Source organism: Eulemur rufifrons, chromosome 15, assembly GCF_041146395.1.
Source record: "Eulemur rufifrons isolate Redbay chromosome 15, OSU_ERuf_1, whole genome shotgun sequence".
In the NCBI taxonomy this organism is placed as follows: Eukaryota; Metazoa; Chordata; class Mammalia; order Primates; family Lemuridae; genus Eulemur; species Eulemur rufifrons.
In genome coordinates this window covers 45,944,449-45,971,440 of record NC_090997.1, presented here as the reverse complement: position 1 = coordinate 45,971,440, position 26,992 = coordinate 45,944,449, and the positions used below count along the sequence as shown (strand labels likewise).

The 26,992-nt window shown below is 35.7% G+C and overlaps 1 protein-coding gene across 3 annotated transcripts in view; it reads left to right on the top strand.

Annotated features, from left to right (window-relative positions):
* The window catches only part of RNGTT (RNA guanylyltransferase and 5'-phosphatase), a 279,755-nt gene that overhangs the window by 113,603 nt on the left and 139,160 nt on the right, over positions 1-26,992 (top strand). The window contains exon 12 of one of the 3 annotated variants that reach the window (XM_069487271.1): positions 19,120-19,188. The exons of the other annotated variants lie outside the window; for them this stretch is intronic. Coding sequence (XP_069343372.1) covers positions 19,120-19,188 — 69 coding nt within the window. The remainder of the gene's footprint in view (positions 1-19,119; positions 19,189-26,992) is intronic. 3 annotated transcript variants of the gene reach the window in all.

Genomic DNA, 26,992 nt, shown 5'->3' with positions numbered 1-26,992 from the left:
TCAGGGGAAATCGAGGTGTGTGTTTGAATTCTTTTCCAAATTTGTCTATTTCTTTGAGTCCACCAAAATTGCTATTTGTTTCTTTGTCCCTCAACAGTGGCCCTCTGCCCAGAGAAAAGTCTTGATTTTCTACATCTTGCCGTATGTTTAGAATTGGGAAATGCCTGTAGGGAAAAACTGGCTGTATAAATTCAACTCATTTTTGAACACTTTTCCTTAGCATAAGGTACTTCATCCTGCCCAGAAGCAGATCATTTCAATTTTCATTTACTTTGAACGACACTTAACTTAATAGTATAGTAGTGTCATTCCTTGACTTTGTTCTTCTCCTTCAATATTATCCTGGCTATTTTGGGTGTTTTGCCCCTCTGTATAACCTTTATAATCATTTTGTTGATATCCAGAAAATAACTTGCTGGGATTTTGATGGGGATTATGTTGAATCTATAGATCAATTCAGAAAAATTGACATGGAATATCTCACAATTTACTTAGATCTTCTCTGATTTCTTTCATCAGACTTTTATAGTTTTCCTAATACAGATTTTGTACATAGTTTGTTATATTATACCTAAGTATTTCAGTTTATTTGGTGCTACTGTAAAATGATCCTATATTTTAAATTTCAAATTCCATTTGTTCATTGTTGGTATATAGGAAAGCGATTGATTTTTGCATATTAACTTTGTACCCTGCAACCTTCCATTATATAATTGCTTATTAGTTCCAGGAGTTTTTTGCTTATTTTTTCAGATTTTCTATATAGTTGATAATATCATTTGTGAAAAAAGACAGTTATTTCTTCCTTCCCAATCTGTGTACCTTTTATTTCTATTTCTTGTCTTATTGCTTTAACTAGGACTTCCAGAAAGGTGTTGAAAAAGAGTGCTGAGAGTAGACATCTTTGCCTTGTTCCTGATCATACGATAAAGAGTCTGGTTGTTTTTTGATTCTCCTTCTCGTAATAGCCAAACCTGGAGGGCTGGGTAACTGGCTAATGTTTTTTAGTTTTGCTTTCTTTATTTAATATTGTGTATCTACTAGCCTCAGGGAAATTTTCCACCACCACTACCACAACCATCATCATTATCATCTTTAATATATTAATATATTATTAAAATGAGACTTTTTCACTGGATAATTGATAGGAATCTATAGGTTTTTCTGTGATAAATTCAGCCTCCAGAATGTACTACTTGTGTGGCTTTTCAGGGCTTAAGTTCTTTATACTCCCAGCTTTATACCATTCCATATACCATTCTGTACAGTCCCTCTTCTAGCCATATTGCAGTAGTGAGAATTTTAGTCCCAGAGAGGCATTTGTGGGGTTAGGGTTTGAGAATATGTGTCAGTGTTTCCATCTAGTCCTACTTATTATGTGAAATAATTTTTGGAAGGTAAAATATAGGTCTGCAGCTGTAGCAGGTAGATAGAAATGCCCCTTCGATTGTTGTATGGGAGATGTATGTTGTGAGAGAGTAATCTGTTGGAAAATTTGTTTCATGTGGATTTGAAATAACGAAGGGCCTAGCAGTTGTCTGTTGGTAGTGGTTAAGGAGATAGAGGAGAAGAGGATGTCAGCAGAGTTGAAAAAATTTAGGAACTTGGATGTTAGGATGCTGGGTGGATTGTCCACGTGGATAGTGGCAAGATGGAAGCACATGTGAAGAAGATGACGATGACTCAAGTGCTACAGTCCTTGTTGGTAGTTTGAAAGATGGTATTGAAAAATTAGGGTTAAGGTTATAGTAGCTGGTGGGTATGATGACAAAGGAACAGGTCTCTTTACACAAAAGTAAAGTCTTTGAAGTATCATTAAATTGCCAAGAGAATGTAGATCCTACCATTTGGATGGTGATTATGTGGGACATGTGTTTTTAGCGGCATGAGCCCTTTTAGCACGCTTTTCAAAACTTGCCCTTTTTCATTTTTTCCTTGGGCTCTTTAATCCATGAGTTCCATCTTGTCTTCTCTGTTACAGTGTCCATTAGTGTAATAGACTATTCCTACTTGAAGCCTTCCTCTTTTCTATAGTTCATTTGAGATACTAAGAAGTCATTTTAGGAAAAAGATGATTTATAGTACCCCCTTTATCTTCTAAAAATATAAAAAATACCTTTTATGCAATTTGGGGGAATACTTAAGTTTATGAAGAACACTATTCTTGATATTAAATAATTTGTTATAGTTCTTATGGGTATTGTAATAGCTGTAAATTTCAGAATTAGAATCTTCTAATAGTTTGCCATGTTTATTGAATTATTAACTAAAATAAGGTAGGTTGAAGATATTAAAGGATTCCTGATATTGAAACTATGATTTGGATACAATTTTACCCATCAGCAAATATTTTTAACAGAAGTCTACTTTTCTTCTATTTATTAAGACTTTTGAGAAAGAAAGTGAAATGTATGGCCACATAAATGGTTTTAAATATAGTTGTATGTAGAAAAGACATGATTAAATTTTATAAAATCATATTTATTACTGATTTTAGGAGAGATCAGCTTAACTTTATTAAAATTGTTCTCAGTATGTATTATACCAAAATTATTTTTCTCCTATTGATTATGGTTTGTGCACCACTTTTAAAACTGTGTTATTACACTTATAATGAATTGATAGTTAATTTTGTAGCCTTATTTTATCTGTAAATGTGCATTAATCTTTAGCCTGACTTAAGTTGGTTCCACATGGACAAAATAAAGTTAAATCATTCTGCTGATTAATCTGATGCATTGAGCTTATGTTCTTAGTATGTTGACTTTTTAAAAATCATTTGTATTTGGCTACGTTTTTAGGTGCTTAAGAATACTCAGGAGCAATGGCACATGATACTTAGCCTTGTGGAAATTACAGATGGATAGAGAAAATTCAACTGTTAAATGTTGAATCATCTTACATCTGTACAGATAAAATGACTTAAAAGTGCTGGGAAATAACTTGGATGGTGAGGGAAGTGTAGGAGTGGGATGGGTTAGTTATAGTTTAGGTTCAGAGTTCGGCATAGCACCTGAAGGAAATAGGGCTAAGATTGCTGGTTAGTTTGAGTAGAGGATATGTGATATAGTTCAGAGTGCTTTGTTTACTTAGTTTTTCAACAATTGGAGAATGTGTGTGTATGTATGTATATGTGTGTATGTAAGCATGAATGTAAGTGTGTGTGTGTGTGTGTGTGTGTATGTACCTGCTTCCTCCCACTCCCACGTTTTTTTTTTTTTTTTTTTGAGACAGAGTCTTGCTTTGTCATTCAGGCTTTCACACCCAGTGCCATGATCATAGCTCACTGCAGCCTCAAACTCACTGCAGCCTTCTAAGGTAGGAAGATCACTTGAGGCCAAGCTCAAGAGATCCTCCTGCCTCAGGCTCCTGAGTAGCTAGGGCTACAGGTGCATACCACTATGCTTGGCTCATTTTTGTTTTATTTTTTTGTAGAGACAGAGTGTCTCACTCTGTTGCCCAGGCTGGTCTTGCACTCCTGGCCTCAAACAATCCTCCTGCCTCAGCCTCCTAAAGTGCTGAGATTACAGATGTGAGCCACCATGCCCAGCCACCCCTTATTTTTAATGGAATGACCAGAAAAACCAAACTGTAAAAGATCCAAGAATGTGGCTTTTTGGTCCCATCTCTCTGATGTTTATGAGGTGAGATAACTGTATTTACTTAGTTCAGATGTATGGTATGGGAGGTTTGGAATACCTTGTATATTACTTTTTGGTGTCTGAGAATAAAGGGGTTTAATAACAGCACATATATATATGTTTAGGATTCCTTTTAGGTACATCAGAACAGAGTTGATTCGCTATAGTAGTGTACAGGATGCCACCTTTGTTTTTTTGAGACAGAGTCTCACTCTGTTGCCCTGGCTAGAGAGCCGTGGCATCAGCCTACCTCACAGCAACCTCAAACTCTTGGGCTTAAGCAATCCTCCTGCCTCAGCCTCCCGAGTTGCTGGCACTACAGGCATGCACCACCATGCCCAGCTAATTTTTTCTATATATATTTTTAGTTTTCCATATAATTTCTTTCTATTTTTGTAGAGACGGGGTCTCGCTCTTGCTCAGGCTGGTCTCGAACTCCTGACCTCGAGCGATCCTCCCACCTCGGCCTCCCAGAGTGCTAGGATTACAGGCGTGAGCCACCATGCCCAGCCCCACTTTTGTTTTTGAATGTGTCTTCAGAGCTGTAACAAGCTGACACTCATCTTTTGGTGCTTCAGATCTAGGAGTGTATTCACTGACCAGATAGATTTTAAGGACTGAATTCAATGCTCCAGTGATGACTTACATGTGAGTATTTTTAAGTCTCTGTATCATTGTTTGGAGATAATGAGAGGCTCCCCTGGCTTTTTTGTCCTCTGTATTCCCCCACCAGCTTTAGATTGTGATTACACTGAGGAAAAAAATGACATAGAAATTTTGAATACTTACATATTTTGATTACCTTTTCTAAATTTTGGTGTATTATAAATCAGTGTTTTGTCTAGGCATAGTTAGAAGAGATTTTATTACTGATTCTAGAAAGTTCACAAAGATTTTTTTTGAATGTTATTTTCAAACAGAAATTTGAATGATTAATAGTTTTCTATACTTAACAACAAAAGAGTAATAAATCCAGATTGGTGCTGTTATTGGTTTAAATGCATTGCTTTCCCAATACCTAAAATATACTTTGCTTAGTCTTATCTCTGAAACCTAATATTTTACGTCAAATAGCCCATAATATGCTATGAGTTTCTTCCACTGGTTGCATTCATTCGTTTTCCTCATTCAAAAAAGATTTCAATTTCTTTCCCATTTTTTATGCTTTGCCTTTCTTTTTGCACGTCCTTAGAATTTCTAGTCTTAGCCTAGAGACTGTGAGTGTGTGTGTGTGTGTGTGTGTGTAAATATATATCTATCTCTGCATATACTGCATATACATGTATGTACCCCATTAGAAGAAGATTGTAACTCACTAGGCTAAAGCACGATGGACCTTTTCTTGGAGAGAATATAGATGCATGGAAGAGAACTAATAAGAATTTTAAGCTGGACATCAGAGTCTAATGATAATACAATTAATGAAAGGTAGTGTTCTTTAAACATGTTATGTACAATTCCAGTGAACCATGTAATTTGCTACATTAAATTGTTGATGAATGCTTAACTTTATAGGAAATAAAAGCATATAATAAAGGTACACATATTTTGCTATTTTGTTCATGAAGTATTTAATATAACATTCTAGACAAAAGCTTAGTCCTATTTTTATATGATTTTGAACTTTCTATTTCTATCCTAGCTTAAAGTTGATACAAAGAATAGGGAAATGTTATGTGCTTTTTATATTGTGGAAAGCCAAGTTTATTTCTTAAAGTCTGACTTCCATTTTCCTGGTACTTTATTAGGCTACAGAACATGTTTAGTTTATAGCTAAATGCCATTTGGTATCCCAGTGTGGGTTGTCCTCATCTGGAGATTTTCAGTGTCTATTACAGCTAAGCTAAAGGTCTCATCTGTGGTGGCTAACTGGGTCACTTTACTCATTAACAGAGAGGGCAACTATGGCATCATTCTACAGTCTGCCACTTCCTGAGCAGCCTCTTGGTAATAATGCCCCACAGGGGAAGTCATAAGCTTTTCTGCTGATGGGTATGACTTTTGAAGACAGCCTAAATTGTATCCACTAGAGAAATTCGGTGACAAAAACCTATTTGAATAGGTTTACACTAACTGCATGGTCTCCGTTAAGACTGCCCTCACTTTAGACACCAACCTCAAGTTTGGAGGTCCCTAGGGCCATCTTCACTTCAGAATTGCTGGCCACAAATTCTGGGGTCCCCACTGACTCTTTCTGATTTGATAATTTACTAGAATGGTTTCAGAACTTGGGGAAGCACTATACTTAGGATTACAGTTTTCTTATAATGAACGGATACAGATTGAAATTAGCCAGAGGAGAGACACATGGGCAAAATCTGGGAAAGGCCCAAAGGGGAATGGAGTCATGGATGGTGTTACCTATTCCAGGGTATGATGTATGACAATCCAGGGAAGCTCACCCAAACTGTTGGTGTCCAGAATTTATACCGGGGTTGATCACATACTGCCCATGTGTCCGACTTTTAGTCTTTATCCCCTCTTAAAAGTTCTTGCTAATATATTTAGTCTTCAGTTCCTTTTGGGGTTCTGAACTGATACTGTATATTCCAAATCCCCCATTATAAATCACATTGTTAGACTCTCCATTGCCCAAACCCAGCAGGCAAACAAGGGTACTCCTATCAGGCAGGATATTCCAGGGGCCTAGAGATCATCTCCCAGTAGCTACAGGCAAAGGGCCAGACCTCTTTTTGGCAAAGTTCATTCTTCAATATATACCTATTTAAACAGAGGATGTAGTTTTGAATGAGATACTGTTTTGCAATTTCCCATAATATCCCATTTCAAAATCTTAAATTTTATTTTACAAATAAATTTGATTTTTAATTTATGCTCAAATTGCAAATATTTAACCTTTTCCTTGGTTTCTTTCTCTCTACTTTTTATCCCTTGTGACATTCAGGCCAGGCACTTACATAGTTTTGTTTTATTATTACTGTAATATATGTTTATGGCCAAATATTCATTGTATTCTTGTAGTATTTCTTCCAAAAGTGCTTAGTATTCTTCCAAACTAGTAAGGCATGCTTTTCTACCCACAAAACAAATATTCACTTGTATTTCTTACCAGCTGTAGTTGGATATAGAGCATATAGCATGAACAAAGATTTGATGACATTAAAGTATACAAACATTTTGGAAAATATGAGTGTTTCATTATGGTTAGATTATAGATACATTCAGGAGAGTTTACTCGGGAAAAAAGGACTTTTAAAAACCATCCTAAGGAAACTTGGACTATAGACAGTGAGGAGCATTGAGATTTTTAGATATGGCTGTGAAACATGACAGATTGATTTAGAAAGTCAATTCTAGCATCAGTGAGTAGAAATAATTTGTACCCAATAAACATTTGAGTAAATCCATGAATGATAGATGAAAATGTAATTGCTTTTCTAATCCCTTAAAAGTCTTTAAACGTCTTTATTAAAAGCACTTATTGTAAAATAACTATTTTATGTGTATTAGGTCCATATTACCTGGAAGTCATAAATTGGCGAGTCTCCCAGGGGTGGGAACTTGTGACCTTCTAGATCCTTAAGTGTGGCATTTTGACCGAATCCAAATTTTACAGAACAATTTTAAGGCTGCAGGTTCCCCACCCTTGGAAGCTCATGTAATATTTACAAAATAATGAATTTGACTGTTTGTAGATGAGATGTCCTCTGGAATTGGTCATAGATCTCAGGAGTCAATATTATCATATACCCAGTCCAGTTCGGGTTTATATGGTCTGGCATTTGAGTTTGGGACTTCCACACTAGCCCTTGCCACTAGCTCTTCTAAGATAGAGACTAACTGACCTCTTTTAAATCTCAAACAGTTAATAGAGTGGTTTTCAGTTATTGGCACTAAGTAAGGGTTTATTGAATGAATAAATGATGCCTAATTACGAAATTAAAAAGAAAAACTGGGAGTCTGACAAAAAGAAGTTTGTTATTACCTGAGAGTGTAGTTGATTACCTCTTTGTGGAATTATGCGGGAATTTTGATTAAAAATAAGACTAACAACAATGAAAAATAATAAACTATTTTCTAGAAAAATTCTAATTTTAGGTTTTCTAACCTGTCAAATGGGATCTGCTAGAATTATTATGCCTGATTTTAACTGCAATAATACAGGTTAGTGAAAGAGCCAATGATAGCTTAGGAGCAAGAAGGATAACTTGTAGGATGATTATTTACTGATTAGAGGAATATTTAGGGTGCAGAAGCATTGAATCATTTTAACCTGAACCAGAAATTAGACTGTGGGAATGAAAAACAATAAAGATTAATAACCAGGTAAATGCAAATTTCCATTTTTAGAGGATTGTTAAAATTAAACCTTGGATTTAGGGGAGTTATATAAGCACGTAAAAGGGTTGGCAAATACAAGTTACTATTGCGTATTCTCAGGCAGTGAGGTGTGAGGCTTTGTGGGAATATCTGCTCAGAAAATATCTGAGTAGAATAGACCAGAACTGAAAAGTGGCGATAGTTTATTTTTTTTTTTGTTTAAATATTCCCATGGTGTATTTTTCTATACTATAATGAAGGTGTTGTCAATTTGTATTTCCAATAACATTGGAGATTCATTTTCTTTTCCACAATACTTGTAAGCTATCATTTTGCTTACTATTTTTAAAAGGCTCCTTACTATGCTTTGTAACTTTGCAGTTTCTATTTTGTTTCTCATGTTTCTAATTTCAAGCCCTTTTGCTTTATCTTTCTCTGCTTATGCATTTATAATGACTTGGTTTTCAATTACTTCATGATTCAGAGACATATAAAATATCAACTCAGAGTCAATCACAGGATATAACCTTTGTCAGTTCCTTCAATCTTTGGTCTATGGAAAGTAATATGCCTTCTGTAGGATATTTCAGGTGGTATTCAAGTGATAAAATTATGTTCATAATTAAGTGAATTTAAGTTTTATAGGGAAAACTGTATGAAACACTATCATGCTTTATTAAAAATATTTGATATGTTATGTCTAATGTTTTACCTTTCATGCAATTATCTTTTTACTTTTATCTGGAGGGAAAATAATCAAGAAAATTGTAACAGGAATGTATCCTAGTTTAGGGTAGTTCAGCACATTCTCCACTTTAAATTTTCTCCAAGGTTTTGCTATTAAATATTTTTAAATTAAGATGCTTTTATAGGCCGGGCGCGGTGGCTCACGCCTGTAATCCTAGCACTCTGGGAGGCTGAGGCGGGTGGATCGCTCAAGGTCAGGAGTTCGAGACCAGCCTGAGCAAGAGCGAGACCCCGTCTCTACTAAAAATAGAAAAAAATTATATGGACAACTAAAAATATATATATAGAAAAATTAGCCGGGCATAGTGGCGCATGCCTGTAGTCCCAGCTACTCGAGAGGCTGAGGCAGTAGGATCGCTTGAGCCCAGGAGTTTGAGGTTGCTGTGAGCTAGGCTGACGCCACGGCACTCACTCTAGCCTGGGCAACAAAGTGAGACTCTGTCTCAAAAAAAAAAAAAAAGATGCTTTTATTTGTTAGAAGTGTCTTAAAAACATCTTAGGTAATTTAAGTGGAACTGTGTTTCTGATGAAAGACTGACAGGGAGAAATAGCTAATTATATCATTACATTTAAATATTTTTGCTGTCAAAATTAAGGTATTATTTAGGCATATTGGCCTAGGCTTATATTATCATTGGGTCACCACTATCCCTAATCCTGGCTTGGTTTTAGCATTGGAAGGCTGTCAGGAAATATCTACCTAATGAACACTTCATGAAATTATATTTTTCTGGGGATATTAATCATCCATTAAACTATCTGAGAAACACTCTGCTTAGTAGTTCTTAAATTAGTATACCAGTGCAACTCATGAATAAGTTTTACTAAATTATAGAAAAGGAAAAAAAGAAACAGTAGCTTAAAAATAATGGGACATTTTATTTTAGAATATAATATCAGAGACAATAATATCAAAGTGGGTTTTAAATTACATCTGATATTTAAATTATTGAAACCTAATCTTTCAAGTCATGCTATCTTAACTAATTATATTTAAACTCTTTGTTTGACTCCTTGGTAACTCCTTCCCCTTCTATTGAGACTGTGCCTGACAAACTCTTCTCTCAAAGGCTGCCCATCATCCTTGCTGAATACAACTTCCCTGTGGTTTGGTTTGACTTTACTTATAACCTTGGCCTCTCCATTTCTTTGAAATTTTCATCTCAGTGACTTTGTTTTGATTTAGACACTTTGATTTTGGAAACTCATTCCTAGTTATTACTCCTATTCTAAAGTTTTCAATTCAGACATACTGCTTTCAGACAACTTCCATCTTTTCAAATTGCTGAGACATTGAGACATTGCATCAGCTTTTCTGCCACCCAGTGAGCTAAGGCTATACCCACTTCGGTGAGGTCTGGGTTTTGGCCTTGGGGGGAGAAGTTTATTGTTCATACTATCTCTGCCCAAGTGGCTCTTCTTTTATAGCTGCAAATCTGAGGTTCTTTAGAGTTCTCCTTTCTTTTTTTTTTTTTTTTTTGAGACAGAGTCTCACTTTGTTGCCCAGGCTAGAGTGAGTGCCGTGGCGTCAGCTTAGCTCACAGCAACCTGAAACTCCTCGGCTTAAGCGATCCTACTGCCTCAGCCTCCCGAGTAGCTGGGACTGCAGGCATGTGCCACTATGCCCGGCTAATTTTTTCTATATAGATTTTTAGTTGTCCATATAATGTCTTTCTATTTTTTAGTAGAGACGGGGTCTCGCTCTTGCTCAGGCTGGTCTCGAACTCCTGACCTCGAGCGATCCACCCGCCTTGGCCTCCCAGAGTGCTAGGATTACAGGCGTGAGCCACCGTGCCCGGCCAAGTTCTCCTTTCTTAAGGTAAAAGTTAAGGTCATTGATTTGTGACCTTTATTCTTTTCAATTAGACATTTAGTGCAGTAAATTTGCTATAGGTAAGCTTTAGCTGCATCCCTCAAATGTTAATCCACTGTATTTTTGTTTTCATTCAGTTCAAAATACTTAAAAATTTTCCTTTTGATTTCTTCTTTTATTCATGAGTTATTTACAACTGTGTTAGTTTCCCAAACATTGGGTGACTTTCCAAGTATCTTTCCCTTATTAATGTCAGATTTAATTTATTGTGATCAGAGAACATACTTTGTATGACTTTAACTTTTTTTTTTTTTTTTTTTTTTTTTGGAGACAGAGTCTCACTCTGTTGCCCGGGCTAGAGTGAGTGCCGTGGCTTCAGCCTAGCTCACAGCAACCTCAAACTCCTGGGCTCAAGCGATCCTCCTGCCTCAGCCTCCCGAGTAGCTGGGACTACAGGCATGCACCACCATGCCCGGCTAATTTTTTGTATATATATATTTTAGTTGTCCATATAATTTCTTTCTATTTTTAGTAGAGACGGGGTCTCACTCTTGCTCAGGCTGGTCTTGAACTCCTGACCTCGAGCGATCCACCCGCCTCGGCTTCCCAGAGTGCTAGGATTACAGGCGTGAGCCACCGCGCCCGGCCGACTTTAACTTTTAAATGTGTTATGTGCACTTGGGGAAAAAGTGCTTTCTCCTGTTGTTGGGAGGAATATTTTATAAATGTCAATTAGGTCAGATTGTTTTATAGCAATCTTCTAGTCTTCCATATCTTTACTGATTTTGTCTCCTTGTGTTCTATAAGCTTTTTCAGGATGTCTTTACTACTACTGAATTTTTTCTTACTTGTTCAATCATTTACTCAGACAAGAGTATTAAATTCTCAGTGTATAATTGAGAATTCTCCCTTCCCCATTTTTATGTATTCTGTTAGTTTTTAAAAAATGCATTTTGAGGCTTTCTTTTTAGGTGCATATACATTTAAGATTGTTATAGGTTCTCAATGAGTTGACTCCTTTTATCGGTACTTGTTGTTTCTTTCCATTTCTAGTGATATTTCTTGTTCTTAAGTCCCCTTTAATATTAATGTAGCCTAGGCACTTCAGCTTTCATTTCCTTAGTGTTGGGATTTAAAATATTTTTCCATCCTTGCACTTTTAACCTAACTGGATCTTTATATGCAAAGTGGGCTATTATAGACATTATATATGGCTCTTGATTTTTAAAAATCAAACATGACAGTCTCTGCCTATTGATTGGATTACTTGTACCATTTAAATTTAATGTAATTGTTGCTAAGGTTTTGTTTAAATTTACCATCTTACTACTTGATTTACTGTTAATGCATGGTTTGCCCCATGTATCCTCATTTTCTTCTTTCCTCTTTTCTTGCCATCGTTTAGACTACTTGAGGGCTTTTTTTTTTTTTTTTGTTAAACGGGAGGGTCTCATTCAGTTTGCCTGGGCTAGAGTGCAGGGGCCTCATCATAGCTCACCGCAATCTCAAACTCCTGGGCTCAAGCAATCCTCTTGCCTCAGCCTCCCAAGTAGCTGGAACTACAGGTGCATGCCACCACACCCAGCTAATTTTTCTATTTTTTGTAGAGGTACCACCTTGCTATGGTACCAGGGTGGTCTTGAACTCCTGGCCTCAGGTGATCCTCCTGCCTAGGTCTCCCAAAGTGCTAGGATTATAGGCGTGAACCACCATGCCTGCCCAAATGGAGAATGTTTTGATTCCACTGTATCTCCACTTTTTAGGCCTATTAGGTATACATCTTTGTGTATATTTTAGTGGTTGTTCTAAGGTTTATAGTCTCATCTCTCTTTAACTTTTCACAGTTTACCTTTAAATAATAGTGTACTATAGTAGTTCATAGTTGGGGTAAGAACCATATAATAGTATCACTCCATTTCCTCTTACTCATTTTGCTTCTACATATGTTAATATTTTTGCTTTAATTACTCAATTGTATTTTAAAGAAATAAAGAGGAACAGATGTTTTATATTTATTCTAATTTTTAACCATTTCTAATGCCTTTTTTTTTTTGTTTAGATACAGATTTTATTCTTGTGTCATATTCCTTCTGCCTGAAATTTTTCTTTTACAATTTCTTCCAGTCTGGTGGAAATACATTTTATCAGATTTTATCTGTCTAAAAAAAAAAAAAATCTTTACTGTTCCTTCATTTTTGAAAGATATTTTCATTTGCTAAAGATTCTTGGATTAACATTGTTTATATTAGTATGGCAAAGCTGGTGTTTCATTATCTTCTGGTTTATATAATTTCTGATAAGTAATCTGCCGTCAATCTTATTTTTGTTCCTCCACCTGCAGTTTCCCCCCTTCTTACTAGGGTTTAACTATGATAAGCATGTATTTATTTTTTTCTTAAATCCTTCTTCATGTTCTCATGGAGTCCATTGGGGTGTATGTGTGTTTAATTAATTTTATAATAACTTTAGGCATTATTTTTCCTAGTTTCTTCAGCTCCCTTGTATATTTCTTTTCCTTATCACACTCCAGTGATACAGATGTTACATCTTTTGCTATAGTTTCTTGGCTCTTTGATTCTCAGTTCTGTTCCTCCTTCTCTTTTTTCTTTCTGTATTTCAGTTGGAAAAGTGGTATGTACCTTTCTTTTTCAAGTTCAGTGATTCTGTCCTCTGCTGTTTCTAGTTTGCTGGTAATCTTATTGGCTGTCATTCCCATTGGTTAGTATTCTTTTTCTCTGATATTGTGTTCTTTATTTCTTCTAAAAATTTTTTTATTTAAAAAGTTTTTTTTAAGGGATGGGGTTTTGCTGTGTTTCACATGCTGGACTCGAACTCCTGAGTTCAAACTATATTCCTGCCTTAGCCTCCTGAGTAGCTGGGACTACAGGCATGGGCCACTGTGCCCAACTGTGTTTTATTTCTTGCATTTCCATTTGTCTCATTTTTATATTTGCCATCTCTTTGCTGAAATTCCTTATCTGTTCATGCATATATTCTACCTTTTCCTTGATATCCTTTAAAATGTTAGGTTGTTTTTAAGTCTTTGTCTGATAATTCCAAAATATAGGCCCTCTCTATATCTTGTTCTGTTGACTGCGTTATCTTTTGAATATAGGTCCTTTATTCGTGTATGTGAGAGAGAATTTTTTTATTGGATGACATTCATTTTTTTCTATATGATCAGTAAAGACTGAGGTAAATTTTTTATGCTTAATAATGGGCATGCTTCTTTCAGTTTGTTAATAGGCTTCATTTTTAGGGGGTGGAGTAGTGGTTGAATCAGTCTATTCTGTATTTGAGATGGGTTTGTGTTGCTTTATATTAATAGTTGTATCTTTAGTGCTCTAAAGACTTCAGATTCCCTCAGCAATTGGTTGTTGTTACTTGTGCTTATTGTGAGGCCTGAAGTAAAAAAGGTTTTCCCCACTGTTTCTGCTTCCATTTTAGCTTTCAGTAGGCCCTGCTCCCTTGTGCCACAGTGTTCAATTTTCATGCTTCTAGTACTTGTGCCCATTTATAAACAATTATTTCTTGTCACTCAGTGCCATACTTGAGGAGACTGGAGTTTTCTTAGTTTTCCTTCTCTAGCCTTGGTATTAAGCAGAACCTGAGCAACCAAGGCACAGGGATGGCTTTGTGCTCATTGGGCCTGCTCTTTCCCTCTCGGAAGCGAAGTTTTGCCTTTCATAGGTGGGATGTTTTGTCAGAAACAAGTTTTTCTGCTTTTTATCAATGTAATATCCCTGGTCCAAGGCTGTCTGCAGCCCCTTCTGACTTTATTCTCAGTTAGCTTTTGCTTTGTATCAGGAAGGGTCTGGAAGCAGGAGGGTTTTAATGTCTGTACATAATCAAAGTGGGGCATTCTTATATCTCCTGCCCTGCCTGTAACCTTTCCTGTGAATCCTGATAGAAGCCTGAGGAAAGAGCTAACAAGTAGGTTTGGATTTCTCTTGTATTTGGGCTTCCAGGGATTCTAAATGTTACGCTAGCCCATACTTAGTTTTAAAGAATTGATCAAACTTCAGTTTTCTTTGTATTCACTTTTACGGCTGTCACTTCCTCTCCTGTGCTCTGCCAAAGGAGACGTATCAGTTCATAGGTCTCATCCTCCTTTGGAGGGCTTGAGATTAAGTTTATCTGGTTGCCTGCAGATGTTAGCTCTCTGATAGCCTTAATAAAAGTTATGATTTTATAGATTATCTGCTTCTTAAAATTATTGTCAGGTAGAAGCAACATTCTCTTGTCATTTTTTGTATTATAAATGAAAATAGAGCTTTCCTGTAAACGAGCCTTTTAAAGATAACTTCAAGGAGTAAAACTCTTAAGTTTATGACTATAGACTCATAGAATGAATGAGGGGGAAAAACATTTTCTTAATGATATTTAATCAGGTTGTGTAGCTTGGGATAACATCTGCAGTTATAGTCTTATGTATAATTTGAAGTATGCTATAACTCAGAGGCAGCAGCAGGGAAAATAATGGAAACTGGTTAAATTATTTAAATGTTGCTTCTTGTGCTGAAGACACTGAAATATGGAGGATGGCCATAACAGATTGAGATAAGTTTTCTTTTAAGAATTGTGGGCTGGGCACGGTGGCTAACGCCTGTAATCCTAGTGCTCTGGGAGGCCGAGGCCAGAAGATCGTTTGAGCTCAGGAGTTCGAGACCAGCCTGAGCAAGAGTGAGACCCCGTCTCTACTAAAAATAGAAAGAAATTATGTAGACAGCTAAAAATATATATAGAAAAATTAGCCGGGCATGGTGGCGCATGCCTGTAATCCCAGCTACTTGGGAGGCTGAGTAAGAAGGATTGCTTGAGCCCAGGAGTTTCAGGTTGCTGTGAGCTATGCTGACGCCACGGCACTCTAGCCTGGGCAACAGAGTGAGACTCTGTCTCAAAAAAAAAAAAAAAGAATTGTGGATAGACAACAAGTATTCCTAATTTAACATAATACTTTATGTATATGATCTCAAATATACATAAATCAGTTAACATTTATATAATATTAATAAAAATCTTAGATTTTATTTCAATCTCTAAAAATTTTAGTTTTCATCTTGATCCATAAAATACTTTTTTTTCCCTTGGAGAATTTTACCTCCCTCTGTATTCACCTTATTCATAAAGTGCATACTATGACACATTTAAAGTCTATAAATTTTAAATGGCTGTTGGAGGGCTAGTATATTTAGGAGGTTACAGAAGTCTTCGGGGCATTTGTTTCAGAGAGTCAGAACCTTTCTTTGGTTATTTCCTATTTTTAGTTTGATTTAAATCTGCTCTGAGTGATTTTACTTTTTTAGCTGTCTGACTTGAAGCTAGTTGCTTAATGTCTGATGGCCTCAGTTTCCTTTTGGGAAGTTGAATAATAATACAAACCTCAAGAATATACATCTCATGAGGAGTTGTATATTTTATGCCAAGCACAAGACTTGATTGAAGGTCTTTAATACATGATAGGTGATATTGTAAATGTTGATGTGTTAAGTAAAGAAAGAAATATTGTCTGGAGTAATGCAGAGGAAATCTTGTTTTGACTCAAGAATTTTCATAGTCCTTTAAATTCTTACTCATAAAAAGTTAGAGTAAAATAAAAAATGAAGCAGGCAGCATCATGTTATCTAGAGTCTTGCCAACTGGATATTTTTTACTGTTACTTTATATACATGAAGTATATTTTTATTGTTACTTTATACTTTACGTATAGGGATGGTTCATTATATGAATTTGAGAAGTTTGGTTTGTCAGTTGAAGAGTGACAAGATTCATAAATTTGGAAAGGAGAGCTTTATTTCTCATAAAGGGTTACAGCCTACTGGGTGGCCATTCTGACAGACTGGGAAGCAGAGCCTGTCAGAAATACATACTTTGAGGGAACAGTGCAGGGAATAGGAATTTATGCTGAGTGGGGTGGCCAACTACACATATTTAACAAGCTGTAGGAGGAGTCATGAACATTTATGAAAGGAGAAGCATGCATATGATCAGTTGAGCTTCGTGCTACTTCATGGGATCCATGTTCAGAAAATGGCAGTGTTAGCATGAGCCCAGGTTGGAATTTTTGGCCCCCTGATGTCAAACAATGAAGCAGAGGACATGAAAACCTTCACTGTACATCCTCTGTAGACTAGCCAGACCCACTGCTTGGTTGGTGGCCTCTTATCAGGAAGGAATGTTGATCAGTTGTAGTACTGAAACTGCAAAAAGGGAAGAGCAGCATTAGGTGGTAGATTGAAAACAGTGGTGGAGCAGGTCTTTCCAAAAGGTTGGTTCATTCAGTTTGACCCTTAGTGAAGAAAGCCTAAGCCTAATGAGGGAGAGGATATAATGAGGTGTGTCTGACCTCCATCTTGTGATGGCCAGAAACTCGAATTTTAAGGTTTCTCTGGGGTCCCCTTGGCCAAGAGGAGCCCTGTTCAGTGTGTGTGGGGGGGGGGAGGGGGAGAGGGGTGCAGTTTAGGATTTTATTTTTATTTTTTGGGTTGAAGGATCCAAAAGCCATGTTTACTTGACATACATGATATACCTACAATAAAAGTAGAACAACTTAAAGAGTAAAGGTTAAAAATTCTTTTAACCTTTTTTTTCCTGTTTAAAAGATGATTGTGGTATATTTGGTTTTCATCGCATCATTGCTTAGCAGAATTTATGCTATGAGTTTAGCAAGCAACTTTTCTTACATGATGTCATATAAGAAGTATTAAGGTTATGCAATTTTATCTTATTTGAACTTTTTACCCATCATTAGTTTATGTATATTTTAAAAATGTTGAAATAGTACGTGAAAATCTTTTAAAAATATGTATCTATTTTAGAATAAAAATATGTATCTATTTTAAAAAGTATATATATTGTTCTTCTCAGTTTGAGCATGAATTTCAAAAATTTTTTTCCTCCAGGAGGAATATTTCACATATATGAAACAAAGACTTTAGTTATTGCCTTCCAAATTTTCAGCAAGAGTGTAAGTAGATGTTTTGACACTTTGATGCTTAGAGTTTATTTTCCTCTTTAGAAAGGAATTTATAAGAAATCAGTAATTTTAATCCATATTGAATTTTGGCTTAGGCAGATTTCCCCCTCAGATGGCCATTTAATGACAATAGGTCATTTAAACCTATAAGTGCACTGCAGATAAATGTATCCATCTCAGAACTGTCTAGAAATTTTTGCCCATTTGACCAAACTCTGATAATATGACTCTGAAAGTCTCAATTTGTCAGCTCCCACTTTCTTAATGTAATAAGACGAAAAAACAAAACAAAAACACCAAGAACACATTTTTTAATTTTTAAAAATACGTAACATAAAATTTACCATTTAAACTATTTTTGTGCATACAGTTCAGTGACATTAAATACATTTACATTGTTGCGTAACCATTAGCATCATCTCCAGAACCTTTTCATCTTTGAAACTGAAACTCATTAAACACTAACATCACCCCCGCCCCTAAGCCACTGGAAATCACTGATCTAATTTCTGTTTCTGAATGTGAGAAAGGAGCATTAAAGTTTTAAGGAAATATAGATATTTAAACTCAAATTTGAACTGCCCTCAGAGAAATTATAGATTTTGAAGGATGAAATAGAGAAAATGAAGTCCCAATTTGGGAGAAGAATCACAGATTTTATTGCGTGCAAAATGAAAATTTGAATTTCTGGTTGTTGTTTTTGGAAAGCAAGTCTCCTTATAAGTGTAGTGCTTTCAGGAGGATTTGATTGTGATAAAAGGGATATATAACACATAGCATATCCAGCATTTTGGAGACATACCTGAATCCCAGGACTATCCTGACTTTTCTGCTAGTTGCCCAGATTCTGGATAACATGATGTTCCCTGGCTCTGTGAAAGTATATGTAGTTCTCTTTCTGGAAATGCAGAAGTCGGTGTTTAGGGCCTTCATCAGTGATACACATGTGGAGTTCTTCAAAATAATAAATATCTGTGAAAGCAAGCGTTTAAAACTACTTGATCAGAATTAATTAGAAGAGTAGTTGGTCCTTAACTCTGCTCTTTAGTAGATATTGCGTTGAAAAAAACTGTCAGTTGTATTTTATACTGTGTATCCCTTGCAGTGAAATTCTCTGTTTGAAAAAATATAAAATAGACAAAAAACAAAACAAAAAAGAAAGATCAAAAAATTGTCTGAGGACTTTTGGAAAACACAATGTGTTTTTGAATTATAATCCTCATATTTGAGCTGGTTTCTGGTTACAGATTCTTGCCCCCGAGCAAATTTCTTTGCTGACTCCTTTTTGTATGTTTATTTTTTATTCTCTTTATTTAATACTTTCCAGTTTCTACTTTCACTTTATTTCTGGCTTCTATGTCTTTCTTCCTATTGTGCTAGCTTAGCAGTACATTTAAAAATATGTTTTTAGTACTGTATTCATTATTTTGGTGGTTGTAGTTAGGACTGTTGTTCAGTATCTCTAGCCTGCAATGGAATGGAAATTTTCATGCATTTTTTTTCCAAATCTTATAATTTATTAACCTAGATCCCCTAGATCTATCCCCTTCCCTATTTTGTTCTTACAGCCTGTATATTAAGAAATTTTTATAAACCTGATCAAGAAATTAATTTTAAAGTAATTATTGTATTTTTAAAATACATATGTATTGATTTTATAGCTACTTGAAGGAAATTTTGCCAAAGAAGTCAGCCATGAAATGGATGGACTTATTTTTCAACCTACTGGAGTAAGTTCATTTGTCTCTCTGTGTGTGTGTCTGTATGTATGTATACATATATACATGTGTGTGTATATATATATACTCATGTATATATAAAGTACATTTGCCCCAGACATATTTACTTAGAATTGATTACTGCAGTGATCACTGCTTTTCCTTAAAACAAATTGTTCATTATGAAAGATTTTATTTATATATAAATATATCATACTAAAATGAACACCTGTTTGCTTTTCACTCAGCTTAAGAAATAGCATTGTTGATTATTACTTTTCAAGGAAGTTAGTTGTTTAATATAATTTACTTACAATTTGTGCAAAATGAATGTCACTGTTTCTTTACTAGAAATTTACCAATAACATTATATAAGTGGTTTATTTCCTTTTATGGCCTAGTATACCTTTAAGTATTAATTTCTCTAAAACTTCATTTGGCTGTAGGTGAGTAAAATTCAAAGAGTTGTCAATACTTGAAGAGAAATAGAATTTTGGAATATTTATTCTATGTTGAATTTCTGAAATGCACTGAAGAACTTTCACCAACTTAATTGTCAGATCATATATTTGGAGTAAGTTGTGTTTTACCCTATAGCAGGTTTTCTTAGCCTCAGCAGTATTGATATGTTGAGCCAGATAATTCTTTTCTGTGGGAGCTGTCCTGTGCATTGTAGGATGTTGAGCAGCATCCTTGGTCTCTCTACTCACTAGATACCAGTAGTACCCCTCCTTCCAGTTGTGACAAACAAAAATATACTCAGACATTGCTTAATTTCCTCTGTAGAGCAAAATTGCCCTTACTCGATAACCACTGTTCTGTAGGGCAGTGTTTTTCAAAATGGGGCCCATGGAGGAGGATTAGCACCACCCGGTATGTTGTATGTTATAAATGCAATTCACCCCAGACCTACTGATTAGAAACTCTGGGGATGAGGGCCAACAGTTTGGGTTTTAACAATCTCTGCAAGTGATTCTGATGCATATTCAGGTATGAGACCCACTTATATACACTATGGGAAATGGCTGTATTTCATGTTCTATTTTTAGAAATTCGGATATAAGCTAGCTGAGAAGTTATATAGAGAGATATCAAACTGGGTACTGGAGCAAAGGGAAGGGAACTAATACTTTGAACACTGTGTTTTAAACACTGTATAGATTGAGTATCTCTAATCTGAAAATCCAAAATCTGAAACTTTTTGAGTGCTGACATGATGCTCGAGGGAAATGTTCATGGAGCATTTTGGATTTTCAGATTAGGGATGCTCCACTGGTAAGTATATATAATGCAAATATTATAAACTCTGAAAAAATTTGAGTCCAAAACAATTCTTATCCCCAGCCATGGCATAAGGGATATTTAGCCTGTATTACATATGCTTTACATGTGTAATAAAACTCTGCTATAATGTAAATTTAGATACAGTGTGATATGTGGTTGGCTTCTGTCTGTGCTCCAACCTCTCTTGTTAAACAGAGAGAGAAAAAAATACCTTGTCTTCTGTGGTTGAGGGGGAGGAGGAGATGGAGGAGAGCTAGAGGCTGTGGATGGAAATGGAAGAAAATGCTCTTAGAAGATGGAAGTTAGATCTTTGAATTCTAGTATCTTCCAGGCCCTATCTCCCTAGATTGGAAAGAGTGAAATCTAGATATAACAATAAATTCAGAAAATTTTAGTATGTGAAACTTATGGTTCAGACCTGTACGTATATGAGATTTTGGTATAGGTAAGAAAAATGGCCCAACAAATTAACTATATAACTATTGGCTCATCCAATAACTATACTGGTTGTCTGGTATAGTTAATTTGTCAGTCTGTTCCCATTCTAGCAACCACAGTTTTTATTACAATGACTTTGTAATTGATATATGGTAAGGCACGTTTCCCTGTTTACCAGGATTTTCTTTTTTTTTTTTTTTTGAGGCAGAGTCTCACTCTGTTGCCCAGGCTAGAGTGAGTGCCGTGGCGTCAGCCTAGCTCACAGCAACCTCAAACTCCTGAGCTCAAGGGATCCTCCTGTCTCAGCCTCCCGAGTAGCTGGGACTACAGGCATGCACCACCATGCCCAGCTAAGGATTTTCTTAATATTTGTGGACATTTGGTTAAACATATAAGTTTCAGAATCAGTTTGTCATGTTATCAAAAAATTCTTGTTAGGAGTTTAATCGGAATGGCTTCAGATTTAGATTAATTTGGAGAAAATTGATGTGCTTACATGTTAAATCATCTCAATTAATGTTATGGCTTTTTTTCAGGTCTTTTTCTGTTTTCTAATTGAATTTATGCTTTTTAAAATTGTTAGGCCAATTTCTAGATATTTATCATTTTCTACTTTCATAGTAAATGACTTATTTTCTTTTTTTGTTGCTACTTCCAATGCACTGCCACACTATAGATTTATTTCATTGATTCAGCAGTCTTGCTGAATATTCTTAGTTCCAGTAATTATCTGATTTTGTATATTGGCCAGGACCTTAAGTACTGAATTAAATATTCGTTCTAATTGGACAGAGGAGTGGGAGACATTTATACCTTGTTCTCATCCTTAAAGGGAAGGTTGCTAAATTTTCTTCATTAAGTATATTTGTGGTAGATTTCTGTTAGATAACCTTTATTGTGTTAAGAAATTTTTGTTTCTATTTTTCCAAAAGTTTTTTTCTTTAATCATATATAGGTTTTGAGCATTAACACCCTTTAAGGCATTAATTTTAAGGCATTAATGCCTCTTCTGTATCTGTTGAGATTATTGTGCCATTTTCTTTTGTACACCATTCATGTGGTAAATTACATTGATTTTTCTCATGTTGACCCATCCTTGCATTCCTAGGGTAAATGCTACTTGGTCATGATATATATAATTTTTTAAGTATACCTTTGGATCTGGGTGTAATAGTTTCTTGAGGATTTCTGTCACCGTATTTCTTACAGCTTTTTATCCCTTCTGTGTATATTTAATGAAGGTAATGTTTCTTGTTGAAAAAATTATCTAAGTTGCAAATAATACAACATAATGCATGCCCATGATTTTAAAAGTCAATTAAAAGAGTGATTTATACAGAAATATAGAGCAGTCTCTTTCTTACCATTCCCTATACCCAAAGTGCTGCTCCAAGGAGGCAGTTATTTTCTGTTGTTTTAGTTGTTTTTTAATTTCCACATTCTGTGAAAGCTATGCTGCTCTTAGTTTTCTGTTTTATACATGATCTGCTTCCTTTCTCCTATGGAAGAATAGGATTCAGACCTCTAATTCCACCAATATTCCCTACCCTTTTCCTCCTTCTTTTATCCCATTATAATTAGATCACGTTTGGTCTAATGAATATTCAGTATTTATATTTTTATGGTGATACAAATTTTATACCTGTGAGTCAGGTAGTATACTATTATGTTTTCTTTCTTTCTTTCTTTCTTTCTTTTTTTTTTTTTTGGAGACAGAGTCTCACTCTGTTGCCCTGGCTAGAGTGAGTGCCGTGGCGTCAGTCTAGCTCACAGCAACCTCAAACTCCTGGGCTTAAGCGATCCTACTGCCTCAGCCTCCCGAGTACCTGGGACTACAGGCATGCGCCACCATGCCCGGCTAATTTTTTGTATATATATATTTTAGTTGTCCATGTAATTTCTTTCTATTTTTAGTAGAGACGGGGTCTCACTCTTGCTCAGGCTGGTCTTGAACTCCTGACCTCGAGCGATCCACCTGCCTCGGCCTCCCAGAGTGCTAGGATTACAGGCGTGAGCCACCGTGCCCGGCCTGTTTTCTTTCTTAGAAAAGTTTTTTTCACTTAGAGTTAGGAATATTTTCATTATTTATGATTATCAATATTTCTTCCCTGAAACTCTCCAAAAGAACTGTTAATTTTTTTTTTCTAGTGCAGTTAAATATATAAGGTCCAGTTTTTACTTGAAGGCATTCCTTCTGAAACCCTCCATTCTCTAGTCCTGCTGTATAGCTTTTTGTTCTTGGAATTTCTTCTCATTTTCATCCTGGAAATCCCATTTACCTTTCTTCTCTGATAGATCTCCCACTTCTTGGACTTTGTTTTCTCTTTTCTTGGTTTGAGTGATCTTGAAAACCTGATGCTTTACAAATATTTTTGTTCTTATACTTATGGGGCTTTTGCTTCAACTTTAAACTGAAGAAATCATTCTTAGTAGTCTCTCTAATCTGCTCATTACCAGCTACAATTTTATGACTCTGACTTGGCCTTAAATTATTTATAGCATTTGCATAGTTTTGTGCAACTTGGCGTAATCTTACCTTCATTGTATGTACTAGAGAGTTGGGGAAAAGATGTAATAAACTTTGTAGCTCAAGATTACTGACCTAAATGTCAGAAATTTCCAGAAGTTTTAGATCTACTCTTAGTTTACATATTTAATTTTGTATTTTTAAAACTTTAATAAGTTGTAACTGATAGCAATATTAAACAGTTGAACTGAAAAGAAGAGAATGTATTGTAGTTTTACTCAAACTCTTTATTCGTAATAAGCCTTCTAAGACACTGGCTTTCTCTGCTGCTTCTTCCTTTTGGATGGCTGTCTTTATACTTTTCCTCTAAGGTATTTCTATCCCCCCTTCCTTCTCTTTGTAGAGACATTTTTTTTTTATGGCTATAGCTGTTGTGGACTCCTAAGTCAACTTTTAACTTAATGCTTTTATTTTGCCTCTAGTACTCCATTTCTTCCTTCATGTTATACATTTCTACTAGAGATACCCAACTTTTAGACAGTCACTAAAGTCTAAGTGGCTCATCATCATTTTGTCCTTTCGGGTTATTCTAGCTATCTATTTTTTTTTTTTTTTTTTGCAGACAGGATCTTGTTCTGTTGCCTGAGGCTAGAGGGTAATGTGGCATGATGATAGTTCACTGCAACCCAAAACTCCTGGGCTCAAGCGATCCTCTGCCTCAGCCTCCTGTGTAGCTGTGACTATAGGTGGGCACTATCATGCCCAGTTAATTTAAAAAAATTTTTTGTAGAGATGGAGTCTTGCTATTGCCTAGCCTGGTCTTGAACTCCTGACCTCAAGCAATCTACCCATCTGGGCCTCCCAAAGTGCTAGGATTGTAGGTGTAAGCCACTGCACCTGGTGTATGCCTTTTTTTTATCCTGTCAGATTGGATCCATATTGTTTTATACTCAGGCTATTTCAGTAGCTTCTTAACTGCTCTTTGTATCTGTACTGTCTTTTCAGTCCACTCCTGTTTTTTGGCTAGTAATATTATATTCTGGAAGAAAGCCTTATATGGGGGAGACGAGTGCTAACTGATAGAAATATGATGCAAGCTCACAAAGGTGAGCCACATATATTCTTTAAGATTTTCTAGTAGCCACATTAAGGACAACTCAAATGAAACTGATAAAATTAATTTTAATAATGTTTTATTTAATCCACTCTATCAAGAATATTACTATTTCAGCATTTACTCATTATAAGAAGTTATTATTTTGTACTAGGCCTTTGAAATGCAGTGGGAATTTTATACTTGTAACATGCCTTAGATTTGCCACCTTTCAAGTGCTCAATGGCCATGTGAGTATTGGACAGTGCAGGTGTAGATATATTGATTCTTGTTTCCCTTTTCTCATATGTGCCCATAGCTTTTGTACATAACTCATTTGTGGTCTTTGTGTTGTAATTCTCTGTGTAATGACAGGTTTTTCTTCTCCAGCTTGCAGAACAAAATAAGGTTTACATTTCTTTATTATTCAAATGAAATAGGTGGGAGGGGCCCTACTCTTTTCCCCTTTCTAAATCATAGTGCATTTGCATGTGCGTTTTTTGTGCATTTGCTGCCTTCAACACAATGTTGATGTTGAAGAGAGGTATTTCTAAGCCACCCCTATTAGTCTGATGTTAGTATTTTAGGTTATAAAGGAAATGGAAAGGTAATTGCTAGGTTTCTTCCATATCACCTTAGTCATGAACACTTAGTCTTGTACCTGTTTTGATAACACTGACACATACACATGCACATCAAAAAAACTATTACTTTATCATTACTTTCAGAACAGCTTAGTCAGAAGTGACACACTTTTGTCTAGAATTAGGTCTTTCCCATGATAGTCTAGGTCCTGGCTGCCGCCCATAATTCCCACTTTCCTGACGGGGAGTTTCTCAAGTTCTCTGGTAGCAACTGACCTCATTCTGAGGCTACCAGTCAGTGCAAGAGAGATGTAACATTGGGACTAGAAAGAGAAAAAATTTGGGCCTTAATAAGATTTTGGATTCTTGTGCATACTTCGTCCCTTCCTTGCTCTTCATTCTGTAGGATTTGGTTTGCTTTTGTGAAATAGTGTCCTTTTATGTCCTTCCTCTTGACAGTTGTTACTTAATTGCCAAATATCTTTGAAAGTAAAATAGATCACTTAAGTGACTATTCTCAGAGCAAGAATGATCCTTCTGCTATGATGATGCTACTGCACTCTAGCTTGGGCAACAGGCTCCCTGCCAAAAAGAATCCTCCTTTAAGATGCCTTGCTGTTTCTTACACTAGATAAAGAAGTAGCTGCCAACTTACAAGGTATCTGTTGGTTATGTTTTTGTCTCACAGAAACTACGGGCTTCTCTAAGGTTACTACTAGTCCTTTTCCTTATTTATCTTTAATCGTAGTGTCTAGGATAGTGTTTGGCCCAATAGATCTTAGAAAATGTTTGTTAGAGGAATGAAAATGCATCCTTGTGTTTTCCCATAGTCTTTAAAATTTATATTAATATTTTTTTTTACCAATGTAGGCAAACATCTTTTAAATTTACAGCCATGTTATCTTCCTTGCTGTGCATGCGCATGTATGATATATAATAATTCATGCTCTTATCTTTTTTCCTTTCAAGAAACTTTTCAGTGACTTTCTTTAAATTCACCCTTGTTTCCTTGCAGAATCCAGAATCCAAATACCAATTCTTCCTGAAACAATAGTATGAGCTTTGCCTTTTTTGCATATTCTCTTTAGCCTCTCCAGTGGGTTTGAAATGGTCTCTGGTTAAGATAACCTACTAAATATCTCCGTGGTTCTTCAGTTTTTCAAGTGTAAAACGTAGAGGCTATACCAGTTTAGCTTTCAAATTCTGTTATGATCATATGATGGGTTAATGTAAATGAATATAAATCAGTGCTTAAGATTCTTTCTGCCAGTATCTCATGAAAATCTATCAGGTAATGAATTTTTAATAAAAGAGAGAATAAATTCTTATCTTTCATAAAAATAACATATCTCTTAAATGGAGATTTAGACAAGTGAAATAGATAAACTAGATTTCTTATGAAATTTGATGAGTATTTCATGACTATATTTCTATTAACTTTTTTCTTTTGCCATCATTTCGATCGAATTTTCACTTTTATATGCTTTACCTCCTCAATTATTAAGATTATAAAGTATGTAGAATGGCTCTGAAAGGATTACATTCATCAGTAGACATTTTAAAGTCTTGCTCTGTTGCCTGGGCTAGAGTGTAGTGGAGTCATCGTAGCTCACCGTAAGCTCAAACTCCCAGGCTCAAGCAATCCTCCTGCCTCAGCCTCCCGAGTAGCTAGGACTACAGGCATGTGTCACTGTGCCTGGCTAATTTTTTTTTTTCTATTTTTTGTGGAGATGGAGTCTAGCTCCTGCGTAGTCTTGTTTTTGAACTCGTGGCCTCAAACAATCCTCCATCCTTGCCTTGGCCTCCCAAAGTTCTAGGATTACAGGTGTGAGCCACCATGCCTGGTCCAAAAATACTAATTTTCATAACAGATTCTTAGTTTATATTTATGAAAGATTCATCTCATTAGAAAAAATGCTTCACAATTACCTATTTTGGTAACAGTTTTAA